General features: G+C 43.9%; 1 protein-coding gene and 1 long non-coding RNA gene across 2 annotated transcripts in view; both read left to right on the top strand.

The window, feature by feature from the left end:
- The window catches only part of LOC149470589 (uncharacterized), a 153,958-nt gene that overhangs the window by 53,203 nt on the left and 75,021 nt on the right, over positions 1–25,734 (top strand). The gene's annotated exons all lie outside the window — the stretch shown is intronic.
- LOC149470591 (uncharacterized) lies at positions 19,924–21,247 on the top strand. Its single transcript, XM_089662150.1, has one exon. The coding sequence runs from the start codon at positions 20,179–20,181 to the stop codon at positions 20,905–20,907; it is 729 nt and encodes a 242-aa protein (XP_089518276.1). The 5' UTR covers positions 19,924–20,178; the 3' UTR covers positions 20,908–21,247.

The raw sequence follows: 25,734 nt of genomic DNA, 5'->3' as shown, positions 1-25,734 counted from the left end.
GAGGTGAGGAGAGAATCTTTACAGGCCCATGTAGTACTCATTCACAAGGAGGGAAAAGATCCTTCTCAGTGCTTCAGCTATAGTCCAATTTCATTATTGAATACTGATACCAAGTTGTACGCAAAGGTTCTAGCAAACAGGTTGAAAGATCTAATGTCTGAGTGGATTCATGGAGTTAAGGTGGGTTTTGTACCAGGGAGAGAGGGTAGAGATAACGGCTTGAGAACCCTGATGCTTATTCAGAAAAGTAGAAAAGGGAAAGCCCCGGTGGTGCTCTTGTCAATTGATGCAGAGAAGGCATTTGATAGAGTGGACTGGGGCTTTATGATGGATAATTTAGAAGCGCTGGGGATAGGAGATAGAATGCGTGAATGGATAAGTAAACTATATAGGGAGCCCACCGCAATCATTACGGTAAATGGGGAGAGATCAGACCCCATTGGGATGTCTAATGGAACAAGACAGGGCTGCCCACTGTCTCCTTTATTATATGTTTTGTCACTGGAACCTCTGTTGTCAATAATAAGGAATAGTGGAGCGGTAAAGGGAATTCAGATAGAAACTATAGAACATAAAGTAGCGGCCTTTGCGGACGACCTGTTGTTCTATGTGGGGAATCCCCGAATAACACTCCCAAACATAATGAAGATCCTGAAGGAGTACGGTGAACTATCAAATTTAAAAATTAATCCAACAAAAACAGAGATTCTGAACATTAATGTACCAAAGAGCGAAAAAGAAAAACTACAAAAAGAATTCCCCTTTATATGGAGAGAAAAAGATATAAAATACCTAGGAATAAAACTCACTGTCTCATCTAAGCATTTATATAGATTAAACTATATTTCTTTGATAAATGAGATCAGGGAAGAATTAAAAACACTAGAAGGAGGAAACCCATCATGGATAGGACGTATAAACCTAGTCAAAATGGTAATTATGCCTAAAATATTGTATAGATTTCAAATGGTACCAATCAAAATTCCAGAGGCTTTCTTTAAGATAATAAAAAAAATGTTAACAAGATATATATGGAAGAATAAAAAACCAAGAATATCATATGAAATACTAAGTAGGAATAAAGAGAAAGGGGGAATGGGTCTGCCAGATGTCAAGAGATACTATAAAGCAGTAGTTTTAGCAAGAATATATGATTGGACATTCAACCATAAGGGGAAAAGTTGGGTAAAAATTTAAAATGATCTTAGTGGTATTAGATTGAGCAAGATGATATGGGTTCCAACACAGTTTAGAGGAATTAAAGAAAGCACAAGTACCTACACTTTAAATGTTTTAAGGATATGGGACAATTTACACAAAAACATGAAATGGGAATTCAATTCTATATTAATGCCTCTTACAAACAATGAGTACTTTCCCCCAGGAAAGGATGAGATATCAGGGAGATGGTTTAAAAAGGAAGATATCCAACTGAGAGATGTTCTGGTTGAGGGGGAATTGAGACCATTTAAAGAATTAAAAGAGAAGAAGGGAGATATTTTCACTAGAATAGATGAGTGGAAATACCATCAATTAAAAAGCTTTATTGGAAATCTTCCGAAACCCCTGAGATTAAAACAGGAGTGGAATATGTTTGAAAGGCTGTTAGAATCACGTAGGGATGGGAAGCACGGTATAGCGAACATATATAGAATAATCACAGAATTAGACACAAACACAAAGTTAATTTTTTTAACAAAATGGGAAAGAGACATGGATGTAGTTTTTGACGAGGACAAGCAGAAAAAGATATTTAGACTGATACACGAGAATGTTAGTATGAGAGAGGTTGAGATTAATTATAAGTGTGTGACACGATGGCACATTACACCGAGTATTGAGCATAAGATGAGCGGGGAAAAATCAAAAATGTGTTGGAGAGGATGTGGAGAGATAGGCACGGTGTTTCACATATGGTGGGAATGTCCGAAAATGCAAGCTTTTTGGAAGACAATAGTTAATTTGATTGAAAAAATAACTGGTAAAGACATAGGGTTAGACCCAACGATGTGCCTCCTACATAATGTTGAGTCATCAGTAAATAAATATAAAGAATCAGGCGTATGGTACTATTTGAATGCGGAAAAGGTTTGATACCCAAGTATTGGCAGAAAACAGAGGTACCGAAGGAGGAAGACTGGATCAATAGAGTAAACCAGATCAGTAGAATGGAAAAAATGTACCATATCCAGGAAGATAGAATGGGAGTATATTATATGAGGTGGGAAAAGTGGGAAAAATCAGGATTGAAAGAGAAATACAGAAAACTATAAACAAGGATGTTACCTAAAGTTAGTGGCCTCGAGAGATTGGAGTGGGTTAGAGCTTGCAGAGGGGGAGGTGGGGGGAGGGGGGGGGGGAAGGAGGTGGGAGGGTTGGGAAAGAAAAGAGGTTTTAGAAGGGGAATTGTAGAAATGTTATGAATGTTCATTTATATGCGATGTGTCTCCTTTAATGGATATTTGTAAAAGCATGAAAAATTAATAAATATTTAAATAAAAAAAAAAAAAAAGAGGCTCAGTCCTGATTCCAGTCACTTCTGACACCATGTTTCATGTACAGGAATGAAGACAACACAAGCTGCTGGTGTGAGGAATGATGTTGTACAACAGAACTGCATCCAGGTCAGCATAGAACAGGAAGCAGGAAGTAGAAGGCCATGCAATATTCCCGGATACAAGTCGGGTCACAGGATTTGTACAATGACTCTATAACAGTTTCCATCTTGTTGTATCATGAATGTAGTATGGAAGATGAGTCCTATGTACTAGGAATGGTCATTGGAAGGACAGAATAGGAGCCACATGATTGGCTGGCCAACCCCGTGACAGTATAGACTAGTGGGTGACATTGATTGAGATCTGCCCGCTGTGTGTATACAATCACCCGGCTAATGTCTAATATCAGGGACAAAATGTGCCAGCATTCATATCAGACTAAGGGAAAATGGCCGCCGAAGGAGGGACAGGCGGGCTACAACAAAATGGAGGAGGGAGATCTAATACACTGCACTGTAAAGTGATAACTATGTTTCATTAATAATAGACCAAGGGAAAATGGCCACAAAAGAAAGTACAGGTGGTCTACAAAAAAAAGGAGGTTGGAGACCTAATCCACTGCACTGTAATGTGATAAATGAGATGTAATTAAAATTAGACCAAGGGAAAATGGCATCCGAATAAGGGACAGACAGGCTACAACATAATGGCGCCCGATTAGTCTATTAAGGATTATAATGGTATATATAGGCAGCTGTACGTCCGATGGCCAACTCCTGAGGAAGTCACGTGATGTGATGTAACCTGTAGAGTGGGACAATGACTTCAAGCTGCTAAATAGGAAGTTTACGAGCCGCCATCGTCTTTTGTTTTTCAGTTTTTTTTCTCTGTTGTTTTATGCTATTCAGCTTTTTTTGGACCAGCACCATCTAGTGTCTGCTCTCCATACTGCAGCCTCTGTATAAATCTTTTTGGAGTCATTTCCGGTCAGTGTCACTTCCTGTCTGGTGTCACTTCCTGTCTGTTGTCACTTCCTGTCCCGGGAACACTTTCCTCCTTTCAGCCATTTTTTGATCCAGAGGGTCCTGTGATTGTCGGTCTCCATCCTGAACACACGGCCACCATAGGGCCAGCATGGGATCTTCTCCATGTCATAGCACAAGGGTAAGTCAGGTGGATCTCCTATTCCTGGTCCCGGCTCCTGTCCCTGCTATAGATGGACCAATCATCTGTGACCGAACCTTCCTCCTCGTCATCGATGATCTGGGTGTATTATTATTATTTATTCCAGGTACTTATATAGCGCCGTCAGTTTACATATATATTGTACATTCCCATCAGTCCCCGCCCCCGAGGAGCGTACAATCTAAGGGCCCTAACTCACATTCATACATACACATACTAGGGACAACTTAGGAGACAATTCACCTCCCAGCATGTCTTTGTAGTGTAGGAGGAAACCAGAGTACCCGGAGGAAACCCACGCAGGCACAGGGAGAACATGCAAACTCCAGGCAGGTGGTGCCATGGTTGGGATTTGAACCAACAACCCGAGTACTGCCAGGTGGAAGTGCTAACCACTCAGCCACTGTGCTGCCCCGTGCTGTATATACCTCAGCATCTACTTCTCAGTGTTGGTTTCCTCCTCATTGCCGGCCATTAAATGGGCCTCAGAATGGCTCCGGTATTCCCTCCTAGGAAGGACATTCAGGCCGATCTCCCACCATGTTCCTCTGATGTGTCCGAGACAGAATACCAGGAGAGACACCAGGAGAACCCGCTGGGACCTGACACTCCGAGAACCAGAGTTATGGTGGAGTATAGACCCTTCCTGAGACACTCCTCCCTGGGAACGGTCATACCTCCGTACTCCTCTCCTGTACATACCCATCACTGTCATACCTCCGTACTCCTCTCCTGTACATACCCATCACTGTCATACCTCCACACTCCTCTCCTGTACATACCCATCACTCTCATACCTCCGTACTCCTCTCCTGTACATACCCATCACTGTCATACCTCCGTACTCCTCTCCTGTACATACCCATCACTGTCATACCTCCGTACTCCTCTCCTGTACATACCCATCACTGTCATACCTCCGTACTCCTCTCCTGTACATACCCATCACTGTCATACCTCCGTACTCCTCTCCTGTACATACCCATCACTGTCATACCTTCGTACTCCTCTCCTGTACATACCCATCACTGTCATACCTCTGTACTCCTCTCCTGTACATACCCATCACTGTCATACCTCCGTACTCCTCTCCTGTACATACCGATCACTGTCATACCTCCGTACTCCTCTCCTGTACATACCCATCACTGTCACACCTTCGTACTCCTCTCCTGTACATACCGATCACTGTCATACCTCCGTACTCCTCTCCTGTACACACCGATCACTGTCATACCTCCGTACTCCTCTCCTGTACATACCCATCACTGTCATACCTCCACACTCCTCTCCTGTACATACCGATCACTGTCATACCTCCGTACTCCTCTCCTGTACATACCCATCACTGTCATACCTCCGTACTCCTCTCCTGTACATACCCATCACTGTAATACCTCCGTACTCCTGTACATACCCATCACTGTCATACCTCCGTACTCCTCTCCTGTACATACCCATCACTGTCATACCTCCGTACTCCTCTCCTGTACATACCCATCACTGTCATACCTCCGTACTCCTCTCCTGTACATACCCATCACTGTCATACCTCCGTACTCCTCTCCTGTACATACCGATCACCGTCATACCTCCACACTCCTCTCCTGTACATACCCATCACTGTTATACCCCCCCACTCCTCTCCTGCACGTACCGATCACTGTCATACCCCCCACTCCTCTCCTGTACGTACCGATCACTGTCATACCTCCACACTCCTCTCCTGTACATACCCATCACTGTCATACCTCCACACTCCTCTCCTGTACATACCGATCACTGTCATACCTCCACACTCCTCTCCTGTACATACTACCCACCATCGTATCATCTGCAACTCCTCTCTTACATTTACTACCTGCAGTTATGCTCTTCTTCTTAAATTGTGGAATAACTCGATGACTTACATACTTTTCAGACCTTGTGAAATAAATATAAAGAATCAGGCATATGGTACTATTTGAATGCGGCAAAAGGTTTGATACCCAAGTATTGGCAGAAAACAGAGGTACCGAAGGAGGAAGACTGGATCAATAGAGTAAACCAGATCAGTAGAATGGAAAAAATGTACCATATCCAGGAAGATAGAATGGGAGTATATTATCCTCACCATCCTCCAGAGACTTCCCAAAATCCCTTACCAAAAAATAAGACACAATTCAACTGGTAGACTCCTGGAGGGCACATAATGTAGGAGCTAGAGATTATTCATTTTACTCCCACCCACATGAGTCTTATGCTAGACTAGATTATATCTATTGCTCCCCCATTCTGCTGGCTAACTCTAGGAAAGCTTGCATTCATTTAAGCCCCTGGTCAGATCATAATATTATCGCGCTGTCTATCACTTTTATAGGTCTAGCCCCTACTCCCTACTCCTGGAGACTTAACGACTCTATGCTTACGGATATTAACACTCGCCATGAAGTAGTTACTTCCATTCAAGAATACTTTCAGTCAAACACAACTCCCGATATCTCCCCGGCCATCTTGTGGGTAGTCCATAAGGCAGTCCTGCGAGGTCACCTTATTTCTATGGCTTCTTCTAGAAATAGAGAGCGATGGAAACAAATTCAGAAACTTACCCGAGAATTAGAATCACATTATAGGGCTCATGTTGGCAATCCATCTCTCTTTAACAAACCATGATATCGCAAAAGCGTCTAGAACTGAATACTTTACTATTCCAGAAAACTAAAAAAAAGGTCTACTCTGGTCGACGGCCTCTTTTTTATTACATAGTAATTCAGGGTCTACTATGTTGGCACAGAAATTAAACCATTCAATACGACCCCCACATATCTACAAGTTACATACTAAATCCGGCAGTATCTCCTCTCTTCCTCGTGAAGTCCTGGGTATTTTTGAAAAATTTTATTCCACCCTATTAGCTCCCCTACAACCAACTTCTGCTTCCTCAAATGGCTCATGGCTTGATTCTATACCCCTCCCTGTTCTCTCATCCTCTCAGATATCCTCTCTCAATGCCCCATGCACTTTGAGAGAAATATCCTGTGTGATTAGCGCACTCAGAACTTCCACAGCACCGGCCCTGATGGGTTCACGGCCAGTTATTATAAACATTTTACTCCTACATTGGCTCCCTCTTTGATGTCATTATTCAATGATGTTTTGCAGGGCGGTAGGTTTCCTGAGGAGATACTCTTGGCTAACCTGTCTCTATTACCTAAACCCCAGAAAGACCATCATTTACCTCAAAACTATAGACCAATCTCAGTGATGAACAATGATCTGAAAATATTTAGCCACATTCTGGCAGATAGGTTGGCCCCATTATCTCCTCTTTGGTCTCACCGGACCAATCGGGATTTATCCCAGGCAGACTTATCACAGACAATATTCCTCTCACATTAAATGTTATTCAGGACGTCAATTTGCATTCTAAAGAAGTTTTGTTATTGATAGTGTCCTCTGGCCCAGGGGCGGACTGACCATTCAAGCACTCGGGCACTGCCCAAGGGCCCAGGGTCAGTAGGGGGCCCCATGAAATGCCCCTAGTACCTTTTTTTTATAGGCTTTTTTGGGTGTGCTTTGAGTGTGGGCAAGGACACGGCCCCATGTTCCTATATTGCCCGGGGGCCCCATGAGTTGTCAGTCCACTCCTGCTCTGGCCATACTTGTTTTCATTACTGTAGTAGATGGGCTTTAGTGATGAATTTCTGTCTGGTGTACATGCTTTGTATGACTCCCCCCAAAACAAGAATAAGACTTCCAGGCTGCAATTCTGTATTTTGTACACTAGGCGGAGGTACCCGTCAGGGTTGTCCTCTTTCACCCTTATTATTGGCGCTTGTTTTGGAACCCTTGGCAGTTGCAATAATCACACTCAGACATTTCTGGTTACCCATTATTGGTTCACATTTCACAATTTGTATGTATGCAGATGATGTTATGCTTTTCCTTACTAAACTGTTGGTGTCATTGCCTGACTTCTGCTCATTATTGAATGACTTTGTAACAGTATCAGGTCTTACTGTAAATTTTACTAAATCAGTAGTTCTGCCTATTAATGTTCCTGATTCCCTGGGTGCATCTCTCCGCAATTCTTTTCCATTTCGTTGGGCCACAGATCAGATTTCATACCTAGGTATAAACCTCACCCCCAGATACTCAAAATTATTTGCTGCTAAATGGCCACCATGTGTGTCACGCCTCTCACCTCTATTGAAGATCTGGCATGGATCCCCTATCTCATTCTTGGCAGAGTCACGGCAGTAACAATGAATGTCTTCCCTAAATTACTTTATTTAGATCACTCCCAATCCCTGTCTCATAAACGTTCTTAGATCGCTTTCAACGGATTATTAATAATTTTAGTTGGCGTAACAAACGCCCTCGTTTTACTTCATCGGTCCTCTACCGGTCACAATGGGCGGGAGGCCTAGGTCTCCCCAATTTCTGGCTTTACTACCTGTCAGCCCGTTTCGCACAGCTATCACAATGGGTGACTATTACTTCCCAGGTCCCATGGATCAGATTTGAATCTCAGTCTATACATCCATTCTATTTACAAGGTGTATCATGGTCCAAAATTCCCCCCCCCCCCTCGTTATTGCTCTATAATTCCATTGTCCAATCATTGATGTTTTGGTCCCGTTATAAACTTAAATTGAATCTTGTCTCCTCTGTCTCACCAGGTTCATCATTTTTTTTGGTGACCCAAATTTTATTACAGCATTCTCATCTTCACAGGTATTCCGTTGGTGGTATGATAGGTCCTTTATTAGGTTATCTGACTTTCAGAGAGGAGGATCTTGTATCACTTTTGAGATGCTACGCATACTTTTTGATATTCCGCTTCGTGAATATTATCATTATCGACAGATTAGACATTTTTTAATTCACATTTTGATCTTACACCTTCATCAACTATTTTATTTTTTGAATGTATTAGCCGTGACTCTCCTAGGGGCAGGGGTCTTATTTCAGATTTGTATCGCCAATTTGTGGTTACTTTCTTTCCCTCACCCCCTCTTTATAGACAGAAATGGGAGGCTGATAGTGATGTCACTTTTTCTGATGAGGATTGGGATTCCATGATGGATAATGTGTGTAAGAGCTCTAGATCTTTCTGTCCATGAGACGGCCCTCAAAGTAATAACCAGATGGCATCATATCCCATCTAGACTACACGCCATGTATCCAGGGATGTCCCACCTTTGTTTCCGGGGCTGTGGCCTTGCTGGTACTCTACTGCATATATTTTGGGCCTGCCCAAGCCTCTCATTGGTGTGGCGCAAAATTTCTGAAGTTGCCTCTGCAGTGGCAGGTGCTCCGGTGCATCTGTCTATGCAGTCCTGCCTACTGGGAGCCCCTATCTCGGGAGTTCAGACTGAGGTTATGAGGCTAATCAATAGCATTTGTATATCCACCCTATGGGCTATTGCCCTACATTGGAAATCCCTCACAGTACCATTGACCACAGTTCTGCAGAGTTGATGCGGTGATGCTCATGGAGAGAATTCATTATACTCTATTGGATAAGATGCATTTATTTGACAGAAAATGGGAACTTTGGAGAACTCACAGGCATTTACTAGATCAATAAGGACCATTTATGCTTTGATTGATTGAGTTACTTTGTTGGTCGTTTTATAACTCTGCCTCCCTCTCTACCTATATTGCTCATGTACTTAATTTATTTTCTCTTTTTCCCTTTATTCTACATAATTTCACCTTTGAAATGAATACTGCAGTTGTTCCTTGTTTCTCTTGTATATTCTATTTGAAGCTGTAATGCCATTTGAAGTCTATTTCTTAAAAAATAAAAACGTTTGTAAACAAAAAAATATATATTTAGTATAATTCTTCAATTTGTGCAACTAACAGGTCAATGCTGTTAGCTAAACCTTCTACCAATAGCTGGACAACAAAATAACAAACGGATCACCCTTTCATCCAGCTGTGGTCTAATGCTGTTTAATGCCCATGATACCCAGCCAAGCATAGCCTCTTTGAACAATGCATACACTTACCAACTGCTTATATCTGCAGGCTGACATCTTATTCCCAATAGTCTATCCTTGACCTGACTCCTCTATACAACAGATAGTTAATATCCTGTTTTTGACCTCTGTGGCTTCTGAAGATGTTCACTGCTCCCCCACATTTTCCTTGGTAGCCCTGAGTTGGGCCTGCCCAGGACTGTTTTTTTCCCGTCCATTTATATCCCAGTGACATAGACAGATGGACAACCTACCTGTTTTCACATCGTGGCCTTTTGGCCTCCTGACCTGTTTTGTCAGACATTTCTCTCTTTACTAACCTTGCTTCCCCCACTTCTCTCCTCCTTTCTTTCTCTTATTCCTGTCCCAGGAGTGATGATGTCACCATGATGCGACACCTACAATCAGCTTTGCATCTGTCCTTTATCATGGTTCCAATAAATATACTTACCCTGAATGTTCGGGGAATAAAAAAATTAAGGCCTTCAAATCCTTTGCCCATGCCAAAGCACATGTGGTGGGCCTGCAGGAGACTCATTTCACTGCCAGCCATATGCCGAAATATCTCAGCTCTTCCTACCCACAGGTTTATATGGCTTCTGCCGCAACTAAACGCACAGGTGTACTCAAAGCTTTCCACTGCTCTACTCCCTTTACACCCAAGGAAGGGATCTGGGACCCAGAGGGCCGTTATATTTTCTAGTGGGTCACCTCCTTGACTCAGAGATCACTGTAGCTTCATACTATGCCCCAATTGCAGTCCTAACTCCCATTTGCTGCAAGTAATAGATTCCCATAAATTAGGTACACTTTTACTATGTGGCAGTTCCAGCCAGCTAGTTTATCCCTTTTCAGACAAATCCCCCATAACCTCTTATCCATCCACATCCTCCTTCCAGCAACAACTCCAACAACGCTCTCTCATAGACACATGGCAAGAAGATAACCCAGCTAGAAGACACTATACATACTACTCATATCCACATAAATCTTTCTCCTACATTGACCATATATTTCTGACTAGAGGTGTGTCCCCATCCCTCTTGTCCTGAACCATCATACCTTACCCCTGGACTGGTCACAAAGCTGTCCTCTTGACCCTCTCCTCCTTAGTACCCCAACAAACCAGAACTACATGGAGTCTAAATGGCCCACCCATCCCACAGACTGGACATTGAACTAGCCATCAAAGAATACCTGACACATAACACAACTGATGACATCTCTCTCCTGACCTTTTGGGAAGCCGATAAATCTGTAATTAGAGGAGCCTGTATCGGCCAAGCCTCACATCTCAAGAAAGGACAGCGAGCAATCCATCACCGCTTAGAAACCTCATTTCACCAGGCCAACAAAGCCTTCCAATCAGACCCCTCACCTTCTCATAGATTGTCCTGGACAAGACCAGGCTAGAAATAAATGTTTTCTTGACAGAATCAGATGATAAAGTTCTACGCCAATCCAGGCATGAACATTATATGAACGCAAACAAACCTGACACTTTTCTAGCCCTGGCACTGCGAACCTCAGACCACACACAGACTTGTCCATTTAAAGATTACAAAAACTTCACACACCAGCCATCCTAATAAAATATTACAGGTCTTCCACAAACATCTAGCAGAATTATACTCTGAGACCGGCTCCTATGATGAATCGCAGGCCACTGGACTTTTCTCAAGCCTGTCTCTACCAACACTCTCAGCTTCTCAATGTTCTTCCCTGGAAACACCTATTACAGAACTTGAGGTCCCCGAACTCCATCAAGTCCCTAAAGTCTAATAAGCGGCCTGACCCAGACAGCTTACAGCCCTATATTCCAAATATTTACTAACCTCCTTCCACCTTTATTGGTTAATGCATTTAATGCCTTACTCAAAGGTTATTCTTTCTGCTCAGACTCCCTAACCGCAGTCATTTCTATGCTACCTGAACCCCAATCAGATCACACCACATGGCTTCATTACACACCAATCTCCCTTCTTAACTTAGATGTTAAAATCCTAGAAAAATCCTATCTGCATGGCTGAACTCTATCATAGGCACCTTGATACACAAGGATCAGATGGATTTTAACCCCCCTCTGCCAAGCCGAGACCACAGAGTGATTTTGCTAGAACATGCAGCTTGCATACGCCGCATACCCGGCTGTTTCCTTTCCTTAGACATAAAAAAAGCCTTTGACTCCAATGGATATCACCCCTTTACACCTCCCCAAGGGCTTACTTGAGGTACGTGGGTTACAAGTCAGACTTTTTTTCCATGCAAAGGGGAATGAGGCAAGGCTGCCCCTTGCCCCCCCCCTCCTTTTCACTCTAGTGAATGAACCTTTAGCACAGCTGATAAGAACTAACACAAATATTAAAGGATTAGAACTTGGCGGTCATCATCATAAGTTATGCTTTTTCTCTGATGACAATCTCCTCTTCATGTCTTCTCCTTTGATCTCAGCACCCAACCTTCTCCAATGCCTGGACCAATTTGCAGCGATTTCGGACCTGGTTGTGAATCCCCAAAAAGTCTACAGATCTTAATATCTCTCTACCCTCCTTAACTGTGTCACAACTACAACGTCCTCCACCCTTCTCTTGGTCCAGTCAATATATTCCTGATTTAGGACCCAAGCTGATGGCAGACCTCAATATTCTATATTCTGCTAACTACCCTCCTATGTTAACACACCTTACCAATCTTATGACATCCTGGTCCAAACTACCCCTCTCATGGATGAGTTGTATCACGGTTGTAAAAAAATGACAATTCTGCCCAAAATATTATACCTTTATTGGGTCCTACCCATATATATACCTTTTTGTTTCCTCTGCATATTAGTGTTGCGCCACCACTTATGTATGGGGCACTATTAAGCTGCATCTGCCCAGGTCCATCCTTACCTTACCGAAACTTAGAGTGGTCTGGGGCTTCTGAACTTTGCAAAATATTTCCAAGCTGCACATCTTGCACAACTCCCTAAATATCACGCAGTAAAAGTGACCCCCCCCCCCATGGGTCGCTATAGAGTCAGTAGATTGTGACCCCTTATCAGTTGCCAATTTACTATGGCTACACTCCAGAGATCATCGCTCACTCCAAAACCCAATTACTCAAAACTATCTGTCATAGCTGCCCCCCCCTTCTCAGCCCTTTCTCTGTCCCTGCTCTCTTTCTGCCGTCTCTCATCCATGCCCCTCCCCCCCTCCTGCAAATATGAAACTAACTCCTAAGGCAAGCTTGAGCCACCCTAGCTCTGCCCCCCCCCCGGTTGCCTAGGTGACTAGGGGGGTCCGACCAGTTTTAAGAAGCTGATGCAGAGCTCCCGAGGTATTCATCGCTGGGTAGCTGACGGAAGGAGCCCGAGAGCTGTGGCCGGGACCTTTTGTGGCCAGGCTTGGCAGAGACCCAAGGCTGCCTAGGACCCCCCTTCTCCCACAGCTGGGGAAGACTTTACTTGCTACAGAGACTCTCCCTTGGCTCTCGTGCTGGACTTTAAGTGTGTTGGTCCTTCCGTGTCATCCTGGACTGGCATATTCACCCTCCCTGCGAACTTCCCTATTCGGTGACTGCCGTCTGTTTGTCTCAATAAAGCTTTGTGCGTTTGCCATCTACTCTGTGTGTTCTGTCCTGCCTACGCTCCGTCACACTACCCATCTATCTGGGACAGTCTAAAGTTCTGATACACCTTACAGTCACCCCATAACCCACTCATGGCATACCTCCTCATTCCAGGCTGTTATCTGGCATGGATGCCTCCATCTTCTTTTCATGCTTGTCCTAGAGCTAGTCTAGTTCAACACCAGACTCCTTTATACCCTTCCAAACCCTATGTGACTCCCACAAAATATCTAGACCTGAACTTTTTAGATATCTTCAGATCAATCACTTTTGTTCCTCCCACTTACACACCAACCCCCTCCCTCCCAGACATGACCAGGTTTGAACACTGTAACGGGGTTCGCTCGGCAGTGGGTGGGTGTGACCCCCTGGATGGGTGCACAACACAAAACACAGGCACAGCACAACAGTGGAGGTGAAAAAAACAAAAAGGTGCAGTTTATTTACAATATTTACAGAAAAACGTAAAAAAAATAAGAAACATCAAATCCTGGCCAACTTGGATACTTACTGTACAACATAGCTTCCCTAGCTACCCACCAGGTACAGCCTGATGCTATACCTAGCCCCTGTTAGTTGGAGGCTTAGCCACACAGGCTATTGTCTCACTGCACACAGATAGGATGTTGCTCCCCAGTCAGTTCAGGCACAGATCTGGTTCCAGGTTGGAGCAACTCACTAAGCAGGCTGGGAAGTTTTATAAAGGCCTTAATGAGCGCACTATCTTCAGCTGGGCTCATCACCTCAGTGCTGAAGGACTCAGCACTTCCCCCCCCTAGTGGAACAAATCCCCATATAGTCTAAACCTTGGACAAATGTATCGTCCATCCAGGACACAACCAGGTGATTTCACCTGCCTACTGTCACATACCCCCCCCCCCTCTTGTTTTAACCTTGGGGTTGTAACACCAGTAGCCAGGCAGGCATGAACCCGGGATAAAGCATCCACATTTCCCATCTGAACTCCAGGGCGATGCTTTACCGTGAAGTTAAATTCTTGTAGGGCCAGGAACCACTTATTTACCCTTCTATTGGTCTCTTTATTTTGAGCCATCCATTTCAAGGGAGCGTGATCCGTGACTAGGTCAAAATGTCTGCCTAGCAGATAGTACCGCAGGGAATCTAGAGCCCACTTTACTGCTAAACACTTCTTCTCAATTGTGGTGTAATTTTCCTTGTGAGACTTAAGCTTTCTGCTCAGGTAGATTACCGGGTGCTCCTCCCCCTTCCAAACCTGGGACAACACTGCTCCTCAGCCAACATCGGATGCATCCGTCTGGACCACAAAGTCTTTTGAGAAGTCTGGTGAGTATAGAACTGGCTGGCTACATAAGGCCCTTTTTAAAGACTGAAATGCTGCTTCAGCCTCCGGGGACCACTTAACCACGACTGACTCCTTCCTTTTTGTCAAGTTGGTTGGGGCACTGCCAGAGAAGAAAAATGGGGAATGAATCGCCAATAGTAGCCAGCAATACCTAGAAAAGCCCGTACCTGCTTCTTGTTGTTTGGGCGTGGCCAACTCTATCGCTTCAACTTTGTTGATCTGGGGTTTTATTACTCCTCTCCCAATGGTGTACCTGGCCTCTTCCTGTCCAATCGTACACTTCTTTGGGTTGGCCGTAAACCCAGTTTTCCGTATTGAGTCTAGTACAGCCTGAACTTTTGGCAAATGTGAGGTCCAATCTGCGCTATGGACAATCACATCGTCCAGGTAAGCTGCAGCATACTTCTGATGGGGGCGAAGAATTTGATCCATTTTGCGCTGAAAGGTGACCGGTGCATTCTGTAACATGAACGGCATTCTTCTATACTGGAATAACCTTCTGGGGTTCCAAATGCAGTCTTCTCCTTTGCTGACTCAGCTAGGGGTATCTGCCAATATCCTTTGGTCAAATCGAGCGTCGTCATGTACCGGGCTGCTCCCAGACGGTCGATTAATTCATCTATCCTCGGCATGGGGTAGGTGTCAAACTTTGTAACTTTATTTAACTGTCGGAAGTCGTTACAAAATCGCTAGCTCCCATCCGGTTTGGGCACCAACACTATGGGGCTGGACCAGTCACTCTGGGACTCCTATCGCAACCAGGTGATTTCACCTGCCTACTGTCACATAACATATGTAAATGTGACCCCCATGTCAGAGGTTTGATTTCCACCTTTATATACACAGCTATCAGCTCCACCACCTTACACTTCATTCCATATACAGTTGTGTTCAAAATAATAGCAGTGTGTTGGAAAAAGTGACTAAAGCTGAAAATCCTTCTAATAGCTTTTATTTCCATCCACACAAATGCATTGGGAACACGACACATTCTATTCCAAATCACAACATGAAGAAAAATACATCAAATTTGTGTTGTTCCTCTAAAAAAATACATAGACTGAAAAATGTTTGAAGATTTTGCTTTCCTTTGAATGACTTCATGAATATTTGGTTGTAGTCGCACTGTTTCTGAGAACTGCTGTACATCTGTGTTGCATGGAGTCACCCAACTTCTGGCCCCTGTGATCAGGTATTCCAGCCCAGGATGATTGGACCACATTCCACAGTTCTTCTCTATTTCTTGGTTTTGCCTCAGAAACTGCATTTTTGATGTCACCCCACAAGTTTTCTATTAGATGAAGATCTGGGATTGGGCTGGCCACTCCATAACGTCCATCTTGTTGGTCTGGAACCAAGATGTTGCACGTTTACTGGTGTGTTTGGGGTCATTGTTTTGTTGGAACACCCATTTCAAGGGCATTTCCTCTTCAGCATAAGGCAGCATGACCTCTTCAAGTATTCTGATGTATTCAAACTGATCCATGATCCCTGGTATGCGATAAATAGGCCCAACACCGTAGTATGAGAAACATCCCCATATCATGATGCTTGCACCACCATGCTTCACGGTCTTCACAGTGTACTGTGGCTTGAATTCAGTGTTTGGGGGTCGTCTGACAAACTGTCTCCGCCCACTAGACCCAAAAAGAACAATCTTACCTTCATCAGTCCACAAAATGTTGCGCCATTTCTCTTTAGGCCGGTCAATGTGCTCTTTGGCAGATTGTAACCTCTTCAGCACACGTCTTTTTCCCAACAGTGGGACTTTGCGGGGACTTCTTGCAGATAGCTTGGCTTCACATAGGGGTCTTCTAATTGTAACAGTCCTCACAGGGAACGTCACACCTTTTTTCATCTTCCTGGAGCTGATTGTTGGCTGAGTCCGCGCCATTTTGGCTATTCTTCTATCCATTCCAATGGTAGTTTTTCGCTTTCTTCCTCGTCTTTCAGGTTTTGGTTGCCACTTTAAAGCATTTGCGATTATTTTAGCTGAGCAGCCAATCATTTTCTGCACTGCTTTATATGTTTTCCCCTCTCCAATCAACTTTTTAATCAAGGTACGCTGTTCTTCTGAACAATGTCTGGAACGACCCATTTTCCTCAGAATTTCAGAGAGAAATGCACTGTAACCAGCATGTCCAACATGTGCTGCCTTCCTTCCTTAAATAAGGGCAATAATTGCCACCTGTTTATCAAAGAATGAATGACCTCACTAATAGAACTCCACACTGCTATTATTTTGAACACGCCCCTTTCAATGAGTGATTCAATGACACAGAATCAGCAGCATGCATGTCATGACTGTTGGGTCTGTTGGATTTCTATGACTCTACTACACCTGCTAGGAAATTATTTGCCATGTAGAAATCTCATATGATGTCCTCCCAGAATGCGCTCTCCTGCATGCCCCCGGGGGCATGAACCTGGCGATCTCCATGATTGCTGTGTCCTATGACACGCTGGTCATCGGGAATTGCAGTTGCCGGTTCTCGACTGCACTTTCCTCACGCTGTCAGAGCAAGAGGAAGGAACTGCCAGCAGTTGTCAGAGGAGGGATCATAAGGGCACTGATGATCAGTGCCCTGAGGATCGGTGCCCAGCAGCGCCACCCACCAGTTCCGCCCACAAGTGCCCAGCAGTGCCACCCACCTTTGCCCAGCAGTGCTGCCAGTCACTGCCCACCAGTGCCGCCCAGCAGTGCCGCCCGTCAGTGCCCAGCAGTGCCACCTATCAGTGCCGCCTCATTAGTGCTGCCTATCAGTGCCCATCAGTGCTGCCTATCCTTGCTGCCTATCAGTGCAGCCTCATCAACGCACATCAGTTAAGGAGAAAAATTACCTGCGGGGAGTAAATACCACCAAAAGAAAGCTCTATTTGTGTAAAAAAAAGATAAAAATTTCAATTGAGTACAATGTTGCATGATCGCGCAATTGTCATTTAAAGTGCGACAATGCTGAAAATTTGCCTAGTAAGGAAGGGGGTATAAGTGCCTGGTAGGCAAGTGGTTAAGGACCCCACTGGCACCTATCAGTGCCGCCTCATCAGTGCTGACTATCAGTGTTGCCTATCAGTGCTGCCTATTAGTGCACATCAGTGATGGAGAAAAATTACCTGTTTGCAATATGTTATAATAGAAACAAAGAAACTTTTTTTTTTTTTTTTGCTCTTTTTTTGTTTATAGCACAAAAAATAAAACACCCAGCGGGGGGTAAAGACCACCAAAAGAAAGCTCTATTTGTGTAAAAAAAATTATAAAAATGAATACAATGTTGCATGACCTTACAATTGTCATTTAAAGTGTGGCAACATTGAAAGTTGAAAATTGGCCTGGTAAGGAAGGGGGTATAAGTGCCTGGTAGGCAAGTGAATAAGGACCCCACTGGCACCTTTTGGGGGGGGGTAACCGAAATTGACAGGTACCCGCTCCCACTTCTACTGCAATCACCTAGGTGATCAGAAGCGGAAGTTGTCCTCCCCCCTCCCTCCCTGTAGTCTTCTGGGACACATGAAAGGTCCTAGAAGATACTCGCACATGCTCAGTGGGCACCCGGATGTGAAGCCGCAAACTGTCACAGCTGGGTGCCCACACTGAAGATGCCGGCACTGGAAACACAGGGCGGCCGGTGAAACGGGCTGTGGGGAGGACACCACGAGATCGAGGGACAGGTAAGTGCCCGTCTTTTAAAAGTCAGCAGCTACAGTTTTTGTAGCTGCTGACTTTTATTTTTTTTTATTTTCACTGGAACTCCACTTTAATGTATGAAGATATTATTTGTACTGTACAAATTACAACCTGTACGTTACCTCTAAGGGTTGTACCCCTTCTGACTTACTGTTGGTGAGTCCTGCAATCACATTGTTATGAGCTCCTTGTAAAACTATTATCTCTTTCCAATAAAATCTATGAACAAGAGAAGATATGGACCCCACAATTCCTCTATATACTCCACAATTCTCCCATGTAGACACCTCGTAAGTGGTTCTCCAGTATAGACTCCCAGTTTGGGGAACTCATTTAGAAGAAGCCATCAGCTAGAATCAAACTCACTACTCTACAGTATGGTGAAGACCAAGGAGGCCTAGCAATACCAAATGTTAGACTTTATATTATAGCTGCCCAACTTCAACATCTTACCAGGTGGGACTTAGTAGACACATTAGATCCCATCCATCGGTTGCTACTTCCATCAGATACAGATTTCACATCACTCTCACACTTGTTAATGGGCTTCAGATGGCACCAGTGGGAAAGGCATGATCTCTCATCTATTTATTCCCGTCTTTTGACTCTTACCGAAGACTTATAGAAAGAAATGGGAAACAGAGAAAATAAGAGAGAGTGGTGGGAGGTGATTGTGACCTCCATACCTCTCATCTCTCTGTCCTCTTCACAGAAACTCAGTCATTTCTTTTGCATAGATCTTTCAGGACTCCAGCTCAATTGTTCAGCTAGGACAGGAGGGATTTCCCCTTATGACCCCAAATGTGGTGATGTCGGGGATTTGATACATGTTTTGGAGATGTCCAAAATTATTCAAAAAGTGGAACGATATGACCAGTATTGTAATGTTGGTGTTCAATATTCCTCGGGTGTGCCTCTTGGTCTCAATAGAGGAGGAATTATTTACACCTCCTCCTATTACAAGTCATAGAGCAATAGTGAGGCTGCTTGACCACAAAAAATATCCCGATCTTGGCTATCATCTCAAACTCCCAGCAGACACCAGTGGATTGAGCAGGTGATCTCCACATTAACATCATAGGTTTTTAAAACTTTAGCTTTTTTAGCCCCATAGAAGGAGAACGAGCCAGTTGTATCCTACTGAATGGTAACTACATTGGAGACCCATACTTGGGGTATGATCCTGTAGACACAGGCCACATTGATTGGTGTCTGCTATCTATGTATGTACTGGGAGGAGTTACTTGCCGTGTACAGCTGAATTGTTCTAGGCTGTTTCTTCTTTTCTCTGTTCATTTGTTTATAAAAGGTAAAAGTGACACCATAGACAAAGCAAGTTATTGTTCTGTATGATCTGTAACAGTGCCACAACTGCCTATACGTGAGAATGTATGACTCCATTGTCTGGGCTGAATGTTGGGAATACTGTGCACACTTATAAACTTTCTTAATAAAATATATTTGATTAAAAAAAATACTGTAGATAATGCTGTACATATTCTTTCTATTCATAAGATATATTTAGTAATGAACATTAAAAATAGAATGCAAATTTATGTAGCCCTTTATATAGAATTTTAATTTTTTTTTTTTTGTACAGGTGGATTGATGAACCAAGTTTTCGGTCATGTTGATCTTCATGAATATAGCTGAGTCACATGGAAAACAAGACATATGGGTGTCTTAATTGACTGAAAGTCTTTATTGCAGTTCACTGGAGGATTCACACGGGATACAAGTCCTATCTGTGTTCTAAAAGTCATGGTTTGGATCCTCTTCCACATTGATCCAGCAGGAGAAAAGTAATTTCAGTTTCTGGAAGTGACAATGGCTTTACAATAAAGTCCAAACCACATATACATAAAAGGAGTCATTTCATACTACTTCTTGTTTGGAGATTTTACAATGGAGAGAAAATATATCACACACCAGAAGGTTCACAATGGAGGGAAGTCATATCGGTGTTCTGAATGTGGCAAAACTTTTACAAGCGAGAGAGACCTTATAGTACACCAAAGAGTTCACACTGGAGAGAAGCCATATCAGTGTTCTGAATGTGATAAAGCTTTTACACAGAAGTCACATCTTATCACACACCAGAGGATTCACACTGGAGAGAAGCCATATCAGTGTTCTGAATGTGATAAAGCTTTTACAGAGAAGTCACATCTTATCACACACCAGAGGATTCACACTGGAGAGAAGCCATATCAGTGTTCTGAATGTGATAAAGCTTTTACAGAGAAGTCACATCTTATCACACACCAGAGCATTCACACTGGAGAGAAGACATATCAGTGTTCTGAATGTGATAAAGCTTTTACAGTGAAGTCAAGTCTTATCACACACCAGAGGAGTCACACTGGAGAGAATTCATATCAGTGTTCTGAATGTGATAAAGCTTTTACACGGAAGTCAAGTCTTATCACACACCAGAGGATTCACACTGGAGAGAAGCCATATCAGTGTTCTGATTGTGATAAAGCTTTTACACAGAAGTCAGATCTTATCACACACCAGAGGGTTCACACTGGAGAGAAGCCATATCAATGTTCTGAATGTGATAAAGCTTTTACACAGAAGTCAGATCTTATCAGACACCAGAGGATTCACACTGGAGAGAAGCCATTTTAATGCTATCAATGTGACAAAACTTTTACAGTTAATGCCGGTCTAATCTATCACCGAAGGATTCACAAATTTCAGCATAGATTAAATTCTGGAATAAAAGGGATATTAAATAAGTTTCAGGTGTCACAAGTTAGTTTCACATCCCCAATGTCATCCCACAAGCTAGAGAAGAAAGGAAGATAAAATGTTACCTTAAAAGAAACAAACTAAAATCTGAGCAAACTGGAATGTAATGATTGGATGAACTGAGTTTAGTGCTTATCTCCATCAATACACAACTAGAAGGGATTTGAATATTTTATCTTTTGACAATTTTTTTAAGATAAGCATCAATAACTGAAAAGCTTCCCTCATGATTCTCATTCTTTATCTTTTTTTATGGAGCTTTGAATGAACATGTAATGCATTTTCATGATACACCAACTGAGTTGTGTTTCCAAGCATTTTCTTCATTTCTGGATCCTGAGGTAATACATGACAAGCACTGCCTCAGTACCAGAGACTAGGATGGGGTCTATTGTCACCTTACCAAGTCTCTGAAGCCTCAGTGGGAGAGTCCATTTCAGGTTCTTCTGACTATTGATACATGATCAGCCAGGCTTGAGGTCTCCAGCTAAGCCCACCTTGTCCATTCCTCCAATTACATGTTCCATCTCTTCTCCCATTATCAATGCTTTCTTTCCACATTTCATCTCTTCTCATTATTATTATACAGGATGTATATAGCACCAACAGTTTGCTCAGCGCTTTACAATATAATGGGAGACAATACAGCAACAATACAGTTAAAAACAAGAGGGATACGAGGACCCTGCTCCTCGGGGCTTACAATCTAGGAGGGAGGGGCTAGTGGTACAAAAGGTAGTAAATGTGGGGGATGGACTGGTAGGAGGAGTAGAAGATTCTATTATTAGCTGAGGGCAGGATAGGCTTCCCTGAAGAGAGAGGTTTTCAGAGATCACCTAAAAGTGAGCAGAGGAGGCAATAGTCTGATAAATTGGGGTAGAGCATTCCAGAGGATGGAGGAAGCTCTGGAGAAGTCCTGGAGATGAGCATGGGAGGAGGAGGCAAGGGAGCTAGAGAGCAGGAGGTTGTGCGAGGAGCGGAGAGTACGGTTTGGGTGATATTTGGAGACAATATTGGTGTTGTAATTTGGGGTGGAGTTATAAATGACTTTATATGTTATTGTTAATGTTTTGAATTTTATCCGTTGGGCAATGGGAAGCCAGTGGAGGGATTGGCAGAGGGGGGTGGAGGACACTGAGTGGAGGCCAGTGGAGGGATTGGCAGAGAGGGGTGGAGGACACTGAGTGAAGGCCAGTGAAGGGATTGGCAGAGAGGGGTGGCTGATACAGATTGGTTAGTAAGGTAGATGAGTCTGGCAGCAGCATTCATGATAGGATAGCCTATCAAGAGGGGATAGCCTGCAACGTGGTCGGCCAATGAGGAGGGAGTTACAATAGTCAAGGCGAGATATAACAAGGGAGTGAATAAGTTGCTTAGTGGTTTCCGAGGTTAGGAACGGGCGTATCTTGGAACTGTTGCGGAGGTGAAGTCTACAAGATTTGGACAGTGATTGGATTTGGGACTGAAAGGACAGATGGGAGTCTAGGATTACACCTAGTACCCTGGCATGAGGGGAGGGACTGATGATTGTGTTATTGATCTTGATGGAGAAGTCAGGGAAGAGGGCACAGGCTGGGGGGAATACTAAGAGCTCAGTTTTGGAAAGATTGAGTTTGAGGAAGTGGAGTGACATCCATGCCGATATGTCGCTTAGTAGGTTAGTAATGCAAGAGGAGACTGAAGGGGCGTGGTGAGGAGGAGACTGAAGGGATGAGGTGAGGGGTAGAAAGATAGATGTGTGTGTCATTAGCATAGAGTTGGTACTTAAAGCCATGGGAGCTTATCAAGTGACAAAGGGAGGAGGTGTAGATGGAGAAGAGAAGGGGTCCAAGGACAGAACCTTGAGGACCCCTACAGAAAGAGGGAGTGAAGAGGAGGAGGCAGAGTTATAGGTAACGCTGATCGAGCGCTGCGATAAGTAGGAGGAGAACCAGGAGAGAGCAGAGTCTTGGAGGCCAAAACAGTTCAGTTTTTTGAGGAGGAGGAGGGGATGGTCAACTGTATCAAAAGCTGCAGAGAGGTCAAGTAGTAAGAGTACTGAGTAGTGGCCATTGGTTGGGATGAGTACGGAGTAGTGGCCATTAGTTGGGATGAGTACGGAGTAGTGGCCATTGGTTGGGATGAGTACGGAGTAGTGGCCATTGGTTGGGATGAGTATGGAGTAGTGGCCATTGGTTGGGATGAGTACGGAGTAGTGACCATTGGTTGGGAGGAGTACGGAGTAGTGGCCATTGGTTGGGATGAGTACGGAGCAGTGGCCATTGGTTTTAGCAGTTAGTAGATCATTAGTGAGTTTTAGTAGGGCAGTTTCAGTGGAGTGTAGTGAGGGAAAGCCAGACTGTAAAGGGACAAGAAGGTTGTTGTCGGTGAGGTGGGAGCTCAGGCGATTGTAGACTAAGTGTTGTAATAGTTTAGAGGTAAATGGCAGCAGGGAGAAGGGTCTTAAGTTGTTCAGGTTGGTGGGGTTCAGGGAGGGCTTTTTAAGTATGGGAGTTATGTGCGCATGCTTTAGAGGGGAGGGGAAGGCACCAGTAGAGAGGGAGAGATTGAAGATGTGAGTGAGGAAGCATAGGATGGAAGAAGAGGGTGACCATAGTAGTTGTGAGGGGACAGGATCCAGGGGGCAGGTAGTGAGACGGGCTTCTGAGAGAACCTTAGTGACCTCTTCGGTAGTAGCGAGGTCAGAAGAGGAAAGTGTTGAGGGAGGTTTAGTATGAGGTATGCTAAGTGGGATGGATGTCTCTGCAGTAGAGTTGTCCCTACGAATTGCATCAATCTTATTTTTGAAATGGTTTGCAATCTTGTGAGCAGTGAGTGAGGTACTGGGTGGAGGTGGAGAAAGTAGAGAGTTAAAAGTAGAGAAGAGACGACGAGGACTGGATGACAAGCTATTGATGAGAGTGACAAAGTAGGCTTGTTTGGCAGCATGGAGGGAGGAATTGTATGTTAAGAAAGCAGATTTATATCAGGTGAATGCTTGGTGAGATTTGGTTTTAAGCCACAATCACTCCAGCGCACGACTATGTCGTTTAAGATCTCTGGTGTTGTCAGTCTGCCAAGGTTGTAATGGTCGGGGCCTGATGCTTCATGTTGTTAGAGGAGCAAGTGAGTCTAATGTGGATGAAAGTGAACTGTTGTAGACAGCAGTGGCCAGGTCAGGGCAGGACAGGGGAGAGATTCTGTCATAGAGTTGGTCAGTTGCAGAGTGGAAAGGAGAAGGGTTCAAGTTGTGAAGGTTTCTGCGGGTTATTGCTGATTGGAGGGATAAGTGTTTGAAGATGAGGAGACTGTGAAGGTGATGAGATTGTGATCTGAGAGAGGAAAGGGGGTGTTTGTGAGGTTGTAGGATATCATCTCATGGGTGACAACCTTTCAGGCAGGTCTGCGGCTGTGACACCAGCTAGAAAGAAGTCTGTTCAGTGAGAAAACAACATCCCAAGCTGATGCAGGCCTTCCAATACTGAGTTACTGCTGATTTAGGGGATGTATTCAGCAGTAAAACGTAAGCCCAGCTGGCCACTTGTGTTCCATGTGGTTCTGCCAAATGGGATTCCATCAGGTGAAGATCAGAAATCCTTGTTCCATGTTTTCTCTTTCCAGCTATTACTCCTCTCCATAGACTAATCACACAATACAACTGCCAGAGATCTGAACTTACAAAGTGCTGAGTGTGCGGTCATATTCCTACCACTTCTTCCGGGGGACTGACATTCCTCTGATTGGGGTTCACAATAATCACTCTGAGTGCACACATCTCTTTTTGGTGGAAAGTTTGTAAAGAAAACTTCTTCTCCCTGGAAATATTACAACGTTGGCACCAAAGTGTAACTATGGGCAAAATCACTAATGACATTAATAATGAAATCTGTCATTAGCAGAGCAGGTTTTGTTTTTCCGAGTCTCCTATTGTATTATGTTTTGTTGTCCCTCCCAGTAGATTGTTTTTTTTTTGTACTTCCTGTAGAAGACCAAGCATTTTGGGAAAAATGGCAGTTGGAGGAGTTGGGGCAAATCCTATAACACTGCTGGGAGTGCTCACAACTGTCAGTTGTCATTCATATGGGGGGTTGGACCTTATAGAGAACCTGTTGCTGTAACTGCTGTAGAAGCGTTAGCTGAAATTGGGCTTTACTTGTTGTGTGTCTTATAATCTATCTAAGACTTCCCTGTACAGGGTGACAACGCTGCTGTGTAATGTTCCTGCAGAATGATCAGGGTTGTCACCCTGTTACAGAAGGTGGGAAAATAACAGATCTACAGACAGGACCAACAGCTGATACAACTATGTTGCAGAGGGAACTCTGGGAATGCTAATGACAGATTGCATTGCACATTCAGTTAGCAGACTTCCTGCTGTTGGTCTGATGTTTGAATTGTGTTCTGATATTTACTGTCCTGCTGTAAAAGGTGTAAATGATCGCCCGCATGTTTCCTGTAGTAGCAGGGACTGCAAACTCATATCAGGAATAGTAGGATGGGTACCTACCCGAGGGGGTCACCTTTTTGGATTTGGGGGGAAACATTTCACATGGTTTCTTTCCATTAATGACACCGACAAGGGGAGTCTCACTTCACTAACAATAGGAGAGCCAATAACAGGCCAGTAACATTTCATGGTGTCTCAATGTATTGCAGAATGTTTAATCCCCATTGGTCCAATGGATTCCTAGTCCTTCCAGATGATATTGCTTCTTGTGTGGAAGG

The sequence above is a fragment of the Staurois parvus genome, unplaced genomic scaffold (genome assembly GCF_062004578.1).
Source record: "Staurois parvus isolate SC_StPar_1 unplaced genomic scaffold, SC_StPar_1.0 ptg000037l, whole genome shotgun sequence".
Classification (NCBI taxonomy): Eukaryota; Metazoa; Chordata; class Amphibia; order Anura; family Ranidae; genus Staurois; species Staurois parvus.
The sequence above is the reverse complement of the archived record's forward strand: the minus strand, read 5'-3'. Positions and strand labels throughout refer to the sequence as shown.